The 11,919-nt window shown below is 32.6% G+C and overlaps 1 protein-coding gene across 1 annotated transcript; it reads left to right on the plus strand.

The window, feature by feature from the left end:
* The first annotated feature begins 7,472 nt into the window (after positions 1–7,472).
* Positions 7,473–8,411, plus strand: LOC126017885 (olfactory receptor 4C15-like). Its single transcript, XM_049779950.1, has one exon. The coding sequence runs from the start codon at positions 7,476–7,478 to the stop codon at positions 8,409–8,411; it is 936 nt and encodes a 311-aa protein (XP_049635907.1). The 5' UTR covers positions 7,473–7,475.
* The last annotated feature ends 3,508 nt before the right edge of the window (positions 8,412–11,919 follow it).

Raw genomic sequence — 11,919 nt, forward strand, 5'->3', positions numbered from 1 at the left:
ATTAATGAACACAAAGCCAGGAATAGGACCTGAAAAAAGCTAGATATGGATCCTAAAAAAAACTAACAAATAAACAAAAAAACTCCTGCTAAATTAAACTATAAAACAAAACAAACCCCAAATTCCTCGTTAATTACTATATGGTTCATTATTTGGCATAACAACTTTGTGCATAGCTTTTATTGAATATTTTTTACATTTTAGAGCAAATATTTGCTTATTTTGCAGTGTTGATATTGTTAAATGAAAACTATGTTCCTCTAAGGGGACAAATAATAAAGAACTAAGAAACATTGTACTTGGATGAAGAAGATGGCTGGTGTGATTTTAAGTAGGAACCGAGGTTCTAGAAGATAGTGGAGTCCTTTGGCTGAATCCTATATGTATAAAATATTACCTTTCTTAACTTTCCAGAAATGTCCATATCAGGTGGGTCTTCAATCCCAATACATGAATACTTTTATTGCACACATATCAATAATAAATAAAAATTAGCCTTATCCCTAATTGTTTAGGCCATAAATGTGAAAGTGCTCTGGCTTTCAATATTCTGAATAATGTCAAATCTGCATCTTTCTGTGGACTTAATAAATTCAAAACAGTATGAATAAAAACATAGAAACTAAAGGACTCTTTTATTAAGAGACCTGATAAAGTAAGTCAAGTTTTCTTATAAGTTTTAATATCACTATACTTCATTTAATCAGAATAAAGAGTCCAAACTTTCTTTTCTCAGAACAAAGAAAGAAAGAAATATTTCTTAATGTTTAGAAACTGCCTTAGCTTTAAGATTTTGAAATAGTTAGATTTGGAAATGAGAATAACACATATATTTGATAAAAGAAAAAAATGCCTTTTATATCTAGAAACTATATCTTAGCTTAAAAATTGGCATAGTAGTTTTGATGCATCTATAATCTTTAGCATTTTATATGTAAAATATGTTATTCTTTAAAAAGCACATATTACTATGCTAGTTTTCCTATTTTTCCCTTTAGATGGCTGTTGTGCTTAACTTCCCAAATCAATCAGCTCTGACATTTTTATAAAGACACAGAAATTTTATCCTTATTTTGCAAAGACATTCCATTTCTGAATGCCCTGTGTTCTCTTCATTAGGGGAGTAACATGAACTGAAAACATCTTGAAAATAGAAACACAAGAACAGTTTTGAATAAAGAGAAAAATAACTCTAACTTTGAGGGACATAAAAGTTTTGCAAACACTTGGAAAAAATAGCAGCATGAACAATCTTACAAAAGTGTGGAAAATACTGCTGGGAAATTTACAAACCCTGAGAGGCACTAAGTGTCAATTCTGTAAGTTCACAATCTCTAGGGTAATGTGTCTTACATTCCTGTTGGCTATAAAAAAGGTAACTTCGATTTATTTTCCCCCCAAAACCATGTTCAAGACTGTACTGCATAAGCAGTGGGGAACATTCTCTCCTTCATCCATCACAGATGCTCTTATATATAGAAAGAAAACTGGGAAACAGCCTTCTCATTTTGCTCAGTCTCTGAATGGACACTTATCCAGTGAGAAAAGGAGATTTTCATCATCAAAATTCTTTAAAAAATTGACACATGGTGAGATCTGTACATTGCACTTATCATTTTTAGGAAGAATATTAGGGATGGAATTGTTGATTCCAAGTTTAATAAGATGACAGTTCTTTCAATTTTGTATACTTGACCAAAACTTGCTGTTTCTATGTTCTTCTTTTGATAGAAATTTCTAATGTTTATAAGCCTAAAATTATTTAAAAATACAATAATGCATTTTTATCAAAAATCAATGAGACTTTAGAATACAACGAGCACCCAGCTATTAAAATAAAAATAATTAGGGCCGGAGAGAGAGCATGGAGGTAATGTTTGCCTTTCATGCAGAAGGTCATTGGTTTGAATTCCGGCATCCCATATGCCCTGTGCCTGCCAGGAGCGATTTCTGAGCATGAAACCAGGAGTAACCCCTGAGCACTGTCAGGTGTGACCCCCCCCCCCAAAAGAAAAGAAAAGAAAAGAATTAGTGTTTTGGAATGTTTATTTAAAGAGCTAAATTATTCAGGTATCTTTTATTTTTAGGTTAAATGTAAATTAGTTTAAATGCAATACATAGATCAATTTGTCTTAGCTGTCCAGTAACATTATATTTTCTAATACTACAACATAATGGGCCTCTATAAAATCTCTATTCTGATGCTCTAGATTTTTGATTGTGGGTAAATATGATAACATGAAAGCATTTTGATCCACATGTCGTTTTAATTTTATATACACAATACATAAATTATGAAGAAAACCCTATTAAATGTCCATTAAATGACTTGAAGATTGATAAGTAGCAGAAATAGCAAAACAGTGTTCTAAAAACAATTCACTTAATTTTTCTAAGTATTTGTTATCTCATAGAGCTTTATAATTTGCCCTTAGCATTGATCAGTTATATTTAAATGACTGAAATTCTGAGAAATGTTTTGTATTAGTTTTTGTGGCTTTGTCTCACCAATAAAATAAACTAACTAACTGAGAACAGAAAATAACTGTCCTGTTGTCATCAATAAGATTCAGGTGGGTAAAAAAAATAAGTTCAAATTCCATCAATACTAAGAATATGAAATCTGCACTATTTAGGTCAACTAACAGAACTACATTGTAAGTAAATAAAAATATCTTAGAGCTGAAAAAAATGCACATAAAGGATTTGCTTAATAGAAATGCTCAGATTCTCATGTTATAAATAAAAATAGTGGGTCAAAATTAATTAGAATGAAGGCAATTACTTAGGAATATAAGTAGTAATGGGTTTCTAATCTATTATTTGAGAGGTAACTTTCTTTTTTTTTTTTTTTTTGGTTTTTGGGCCACACCCTGTGACGCTCAGGGGTTACTCCTGGCTATGCGCTCAGAAGTTGCTCCTGGCTTCTTGGGGGACCATATGGGATGCTGGGGGATCGAACTGAGGTCCGTCCTAGGCTAGCGCAGGCAAGGCAGGCACCTTACCTCCAGCGCCACCGCCCGGCCCGAGAGGTAACTTTCTAATAAAATCAACATACAATTATATTTTCACTAAGTGTTTATTTTTCTATTTTTATTTTATTTTATTTTTTTGGTTTTAGGGTCATACCCGGCAGCGCTCAGTTACTCTTGGCTCTATGCTCAGAAATTAATCCTGGCAGGTTCTGGGGACCATATGGGATGCCGGGATTCAAACCACTGACCTTTTGCATGCAAGACAAATGCCTTACCTCGATGCTATCTCTGTGATCCCACTATGTGTTTTTTATATCATATAACCATTAATAAAGATTTATACTTTACTAGGATAAGTCGCTAAGCTACCGTATAGATTCATGTATGGACGTCCTTAGTTTGCCTTATGGTTATCATGAATATATTTATTAAATTAATGATGTGTACATTGATATTTTATTTTTAATGAAAACCATTGTGATTAGGACACTATACACTAGATTCTCAAATACCGTTCACACTAATATTAGAAATTGTTTCTTCTGAAAATGGGTTTGTCCATTTTGTTTGTATCTAAGTGACATTCTAATTTCAAAATAGCATAACTCCTAGGAATAACCAGAGGAATAAAAATATATCATATATATAAATATAAATAAAATAAATTTAATTCATTGCTAAATTAATTAATTACTACATTAATATGGAGTCTTCGCCTTCTCTCATCTCCTCACTCAGCCACATTGTTCTTAAACTTTTTACACTGAAGCTGACCAAAATAAATTTAGTCATGCAGGTCTGAGAGTCCTGGTAATTTATTCTAGGAATATTGAGGGTATGTTATTAAAAATATATATGTGTGTTATGCAAAAAATACCTTATATTTGCAAAAAATAAATTAGATAAAGTATTCATGCAGTCAGTTATGATCAAGCATAAGTTATAAGTAAATGCACTGTGATTTTTTTCTGTATCATTAGCCTGTGACTTATTATTTTTAAGATATTTTTCCTTCCTTCTACTAGTACTATTTTAATATGGAGTTCATTATCTGAATCTCACAAGAAGTATAACAGTAGGCATTTTTATAATATCGTTACAGAAGTAGAATCTGAGTATTGCTGTCTTTATGTTCATTATGTTAAGTAATAAAACTGAGTACAAAAAATTAAGTTATCTAATTTCTTCTGAATGTGAAATTATTTTCTTGTTCATTTTATTTAATTGTCTCTTCTGTTTAGATGCTGGGATATGGTTAAACTCTTGAATAATAAAATGTTGATAGTTACTGTTTAACAAATTGTTGACTGCTGCAATGAATAAGTAGTTTGTTTATATCTCTGTGAATTTTTGTACTACCTTTTAGTTGATTTTTCATAAATCAATTAAGTTAAAGCTGGCAATGGATACACAATTCTTTAAATATTTAATTTAAATTTAATATTTAATTATTAAATATATAGTAATATACTTGTGCACATGCTAACATCATCTAATCCCTTTGCTTTATATATGGTACAGACAAAATCATTCCCCTTTGACTCTGTATCTGTCTATGGAAAATAAAGACGAAAGTTGCAACAGTTATCTGGATGATTACAAGAAAATCTTTCTGTGTGTAAGTTGACCATTATATTTTGTTTTGGTGGCCACATCCATGGGTGTTCAGCATTTACCAACATCTCATTACTCAGGGATCCCTCCTGGTGGTTGTAGGTGATCAAATGGGAAAGCATGGACTGAAACTGGTGAATTGCATACAAGGTTAAGTCCATACCCACTGCTTGATTACTCTGGTCCATGATTAATTTTTCTTAAGAATGAATGGTAACTTTTATTGGTAAGAAAATTTTAAAAATATATTATAAATTCTTTAAATTTATGAAGTTATTGAAAATTATTCCATCTCAATCCTCTGATATAGATACATGTAAGCTATTTATGAACAGTTTATGCTTTAAATAAATAATTAGCAATGATAAATAAAGCTTCTAGACTCAATTTTGGTTAGCATTTTTTTTATTCTTATATATGTGGGTTTTTTTTCCGAAAAATTTCTATAATTGACAAGACCACAATATTTTCTATTTCTGCATTATAGCTACTTAACACTTTCTGGTTGAGATCATAAGGTCTTTTGAAGTAAGCAACAAAAAAGCAAGCATCAATCACTGACTGTGTTTGGATCATAACAAAGGTCACCCTGGTTTTGAACTTATGCTCAAAAATTGTCATTTATTTCTGGGGTGAACTTTTTTTGTTTTGGTTTTTAGGCCACATCTGGTGATGCTCAAAGGTTACTTCTGGTCAGAAATTGCTCCTGGCTTGGGGGGCCATATGAGACACCAGGGATAGAATTGAAATCCATCCTATGTCAGCCGCATGCAAGGCAAACGTGCTACTGTTGTGCTATTGCTCTGGCCCCTGGGGTGAACAAATTTAAGGATTTGGCTGCAATGACCAAAGATAAAGTATTCAAATTCAGATTCACCATATCTTTTATGGTTGACCTTATTTTTATCTCTCTCTCTTTTTCTGTCTAACGATCCATCATCTATCATCCATCTATTTATCTATCATCTATCTACCTATCTTATTTTTATCTCTCTATCGATCATCAATCGATCATCTATCATCTATTTATCTATCATCTATTTATCTAGCTAGCTATTATATATATATATATATATATGTCTATTTGAAGTCACATTTGGATATGCTCTGAAGTCATTCCTGAATCTGCATTCAGGCATTATTTCTGACTGTACTATGGTACCATCTATGATGCTAGGAATTTAGCCAGGGTCAGTTCTGTTCAATGCAAGTGCCCTACCACTGTACTATGTGTCCATACCAATTGACTTTATTATTTAAAAAAAGATTTTTCTATGCGGGGTAGAAAAAGAGAACATAGACTTTCTTTTAGACAATACTCATTGGAAAACTAATTTACTGGTTAATTTAACTTAAAGATCATAACAATACTCATCAGTATATATTAGAACATATTGAATATTTTAGTATTTTAAAGTGTAATATTTTAATTTATTTTGTTTATTTTTGGACCACCCTGGCTGTGCTAGGGGCTTACTTTTCTCTGAGTTTGGTTATCATTCATGGAGGGCTAGGGGGATGATATTTGGTGAAGGAAATTAAACCTAGGTCAGTCATATGCAAGGTAACTGCCCTACCTACTGTACTATTGGTCTTTTCCCTATATCAAAATTGTTTAACTTAAATAAATATATAGAGAATAAATTAAATAAATATATAGAGAAAAATTTGTTGATAAAAAGGGGCCGGGCGGTGGCGCTGGAGGTAAGGTGCCTGCCTTACCTGCGCTAGCCTTGGACAGGACCGCGGTTCGATCCCCCGGCGTCCCATATGGTCCCCCAAGCCAGGAGCGACTTCTGAGCGCATAGCCAGGAGTAACCCCTGAGCGTTACCGGGTGTGGCCCAAAAACCAAAAAAAAAAAAAAAAAAAAAAAGATGTATATGTTTAAGACAGTGTTTCGAAGCTTCTTTTAGAATGATAAATGAAATAAAAAGTAATATTAAAAACACATGTATTTGTTATGCATTTTCCTATAGATTGTTCTCAATTTATAAGGCATGATCAGTATCATGAAAAGCAGTAAGCTTGTAGTTAAAGAAATTATTAAGACAACCGTATTTTTTATGTGCTTCAAATGGTAGGTTCTATTTATTTTTTCACTGACTTTTTTTTTTTTTTTGGTCACACCCAGCAGCACTCAGGGGTTACTCCTGGCTCTACGCTCAAAAATCACTTCTGGCTGGCTCAGGGGACCATATGGGATGCCAGGATTCAAACCACAGACCTTCTGCATGCAAGGCAAATGCCTTACCTTCATGCTATTTCTCCAGCCCCTGAGATTCTATTTATTTTTTTATTTTATATTAATATCTTTATTTAAATATGTTGATTAAAAATGTGATTGTAGTTGGGTTTCAGTCATGTAAAGTATAACCCGCTTCACCAGTGCAACGTTCCCACCAAAATGTTTATTTTTAATTTGGAGAGAAAATTTCCTGATCAGGGATGTCATGCTTGTTATTATAAGGTAATGCCTTCCTGAACAAATTTGTTGTTGTTCTTTATACTCACACAATTTACTCTAATTGACCAGGGAAAGCATTAGGGAAAAAGAATTTTTTTTCAGTCTTAGTACCTATGAATATGACTTATATAAAGTTCTCAATATCTTATACTATTTAATAACTTATTTCTATCCCATTATCAAATACTATACTTATACTACTTGTAACAATTTTTCAATTTTAGATCCAAAATTTAAAATTTGATAATGAAATTTCTGTGTTTCTAATACAGAAACTCAAACGTTAATTTTCAGGATAGATGAAGAAACTCATCATTGTCCATTTTTTCTGGTGGTCTATGATCTGATGTTCATTTTCCATTCTTATAATTACAGATTCTCTATGCTCACTTTGATCACTTTGAGTGGTTCTTTGAAAATCATGCAAAATCAAAGTTTTGTAACTGAATTTGTCCTCCTGGGACTTTCACAAAATCCACATGTCCAGAAAATTGTATTTGTCGTATTTCTGCTCATCTACATTGCAACTCTTTGTGGCAACCTGCTGATTGTGGTAACCATCGTCAGCAGTCCAGAGCTTCTGGGCTCCCCAATGTACTTCTTCCTGGCTTTCTTATCTTTCCTGGATGCATGTTTCTCATCTGTTATTGCCCCCAAAATGATTGTTGATGCTCTCTATGAAAAGAAAACCATCTCCTTTGGAGGCTGTATGACCCAGCTTTTTGCTGAACACTTCTTTGCTGGAGTGGAGGTGATTGTGCTCACAGCCATGGCTTTTGACAGATATGTGGCCATCTGCAAACCTTTGCACTATACTTCCATCATGAACTCAAGGCTCTGTGGCATTCTGATTGGGGTAGCATGGGCAGGGGGACTTCTGCACTCCACTATACAAATGATCTTTACCTCCTATCTACCCTTTTGTGGTCCCAATATCATAGATCATTTCATGTGTGACTTGTACCCATTACTGAAACTTGCCTGCACGGATACTTATATCTTTGGCCTTTTGGTGGTGGCCAACAGTGGGTTCATCTGCATCCTCATCTTCTCTATGTTACTTGTATCTTATGGGGTCATCTTGTTCTCCCTGAGAAACCACAGCTCTGAAGGACAGAAGAAAGCCCTCTCGACTTGTGGAGCTCACATTGCTGTTGTGATTTTGTTCTTTGTCCCATGTATGTTCGAGTATGCTCGGCCTCCAGATGCTTTGTCTTTTGACAAAATGGTAGCAATATTTTGCACTCTCTTAACTCCCTTTATCAACCCTTTGATTTACACTTTCAGGAATAAGGAAGTGAAAAATGCCATAAGGAAACTATGGAACAGATTATATGTAGTTTCAAGTGAAAAATAAAATGTCCTTTAAAATCAATGTATGAGTAAATATTCTTTTTCTAGGAGTATCCTATGAAAACTGAACTTTCTTAATAGTATTTTATTAAAATAAATAAAAACTATAATCTTGAAAATAAACAAATCAAGTTGGACTTTATATCACTTATTAGGTCTGCTTTTCTATTTAATATCCTTATTCATAATTTTAAAAATATTGTTTTTATAATTTTAAAACAAATAATTAATGTTCTTTTACTGAAATTATATTAGGCTGCAAGCCATCCATTACATATCTAAGGAACTTTTGAAAAAACAAATGAAATAATTTAGATAATCATTTATAAGTGAAAATATATGTTTTTATACACTTCTTAGTGATTAAGGAAAGCAATGAGGATTTAGTAAGGATAGAGTCCATAGTGTGTTGAAAGATCTCAATATTAGAGATTTCTGTATCATATGACTTCCATTATTTAGTAAAGTCGATTAGAAACTGGTCACTTTGTAAATTTATTAGAAATAAAATCTAATAATAGGGGGAAAATCTAATAGAAGGGAAAATAGGCCTGGTGATAGATAGGATTCCTAAAAGAAATCAGCAATAGATACCCTTTACTCTGGTGCAAACTGACATGGTCAATTCATATTTAAATAATTATATTTCAACAGTAACAGTAAAAAGATTTTTTCAGATTTAAATATAGCATATGTCTTTCCCATGACTGAGGTTAGTTATAGATTTTATAATGCCCTCTCTATTGTAATATTTATAATAATAGTTTGATTTCCTCAAGCATAATACTCAAAAGCACCTATCAACTCATATTTATATACAATATAATTTTATTTAGTTATTTTCCATGCAAGACCAATGTAGAAGCTATGTTTTATATTTTACAATGAATATGGCAAAAATAATACATCATTTTATTGGTATTTCATGATGAAGTAAATAAAGGATTAAGGTGAGATCTAAAAATTTGAACACAACCATTTAGTTGTTGAAAATGGTGTACATTAAAGGATTGAGCATATTAACTTTCCCCACTCTATTTAATTCTCTAATAATTTGCTTATTTTTCTAACATGAGTAGTTATTTATTATTATTTACCCTTTTCTCAGGGAAGTTCTTACTTTTAAGTTATTTATTTATTTTTTAGATTAAGCTATAGAAGTAAATATTAGTGTCATGGTCTTAACTACTTTACTATTCAAAAATGTTAAAAAACCTATAAAATAAATAATCCTGATCAGATTTTATAAATAATACAAATCCACATGTGATATTTAAATATTCATATTTTAAGATACTTTATCACATTATCTTTCATTCTATCTGTGTGACTCTGACTATAATTTTTAAGGATAAACAATATATTATTTTTCATAGCTAAATAATACCAAAAGGAAGCCAATAAATGGTTGCCATTCCAAAGACATTGATAATATTATCAAAATGTTTCCAAGATCATTTCTTGCTTCCTATTTTGTTTTCTATTTGTGAGATGTGATAGATTTGATTGTGGTAGAATGGTTAAATCCACTTTAATTTAACTTCTTTTATAATTAAAACTTTTGTTATTTAAAGAATGTTCAAAATTTCTCATCAATTTAAAAAAGATATGACTTTCCTCTGATAATTGGAATATAATAATGGAGAGATTATTTCTAATTAAATACAACCAAATCAAGGGCCAGAGTATAGATCTATGGAAAAGTGTTTGCCTCGCATGTGACTGACCTGGGTTCAAACTTCTGTACCACAGCTGATACCCCCTTTTGGAGCCCCTTCAAGAGTGATCCTTGAGAACCAAACCAGAAAGAAGTTCTAAATAGTAGGTGTAGTTCAAAAAGCGACAAATAATCAAATAACTCACATATAAAATTGTGTAAGCCCTAAACCAAATGAAATCATGACTTCCTTTTTTTTTTTTTAATCCACTTTTGCTTTGGGGTCACACCCGGAGGCGCTCAGGGGTTATTCCTGACTGAGCTCAGAAATCACTTCTGGCAGGCTCCAGAGACGGAATGAGATGCCAGGATTCAAACCATAGTCGGTTGTGGGTTGGCTGTGTGCAAGGCAAAGCACTACTCTGTGCCTTCTCTCCGACCCTTGAAATCATGCCTTTTTTCAAAAGCTTGCATTTGTTCTCTGTTTTTATATTTTTCCTAGCAAAAATATATAAAATCCTGATAATATTTTTTTGATCTTCTGGTTGGCTTACAATTTAAGATTTCTGTTTAGCTGATCCTTTTATATTGATGTCATCACCTTCTGAGATAGCAGCAAGATAATTTTAGGCTCAAGACCACACATTTCCCTTGGTTGAGATTTTTCTCTCACAGAATAGAAAGTCACAGCTACTAAGAGGGAAGGGATTAATTTTTCTCTTTACTCCACTGAATGTTGTCACCTAGACCAATAGGATGACTTCCTATAAACACTTTTAAATCTACCTTTTTTATTTTTATTTTTTTGGCAGGGAACATGACCTGGCAAAGAGCAGGGATTATTCCTATCTCTATATTCAAGAATCATTGCTGAAGGTGATCAATGAGTCCATCTGGGATGCTGGGAATCAAACTCAGGATGGTGACATGCAAAGCAAGTGCCTTACCTACTGTACTCTTTCAGGTTCCTTAAAACTATATTTAACATTAATAAACTAAAATGTCAACTTTAAACATAAATAAAGGTATTATTGGCATTAACTTCTAGGTTTTGATGACAATAATACATTTTTCTCAAATATAACAGAATATTTACCAGAAGAAAAATTTTCTAATTATTTTTCTTTTAGTTTTTGGGCCACAACTTGCCTTATTCAGGGCTTATTTATGGCTCTAAGCTCAAGTATCCCTCCTTGTATTGCTTGAGAAACCATATGAGGTGCCAGGATTGCACTCAGGTTGACCACATGCAAGACAAGCTCTCTACTCACAGGACTATCTCCGCACTTCCCATCTAGACACTATTATAATAGATAAAATATAAATAAAAATTGAAATGATAATATAATCATGTTCTTAATTCTTTCCATTAATATTTCTTTCTTTTTTTTCTTTTTTTTTTTTTTTTTTTTTTGGTTTTTGGGCCACAGCCAATAACACTCAGGGGTTACTCCTGCTCTGCACTCAGAAATTGCTTCTGGTTTGTGGGACCATATGGGATGCTGGGGGATAGAACCACAGTCCATCCAAGGTCGGCAGCATGCAAGGCAAGTGCCCTACTGCTGCGCCACCACTCCAGGCCCTCTTTACATTAATATGTCTTCTAGTTCATGTATTCTCAAGTCTTTTCGCTATATCTAATTCTCTTCCTTTTATTCCTTACAGTGTATACAAATAAGATATACAGAAGATCACCTGGGCATCTCCAGGAGTGACTCTAAGCACAGTTTTGAGAGTTAACTCCAAAACAATACCAAATAAAACCAAAAAAGCTTAAAGACAAATATCCTTTGTAAACGTAGATTCAAAGTTACTTAATAAAGTCTTAGAAAACTGCTTGCCAATTCAATACAAG

This window comes from Suncus etruscus, chromosome 9 (assembly GCF_024139225.1).
Source record: "Suncus etruscus isolate mSunEtr1 chromosome 9, mSunEtr1.pri.cur, whole genome shotgun sequence".
In the NCBI taxonomy this organism is placed as follows: Eukaryota; Metazoa; Chordata; class Mammalia; order Eulipotyphla; family Soricidae; genus Suncus; species Suncus etruscus.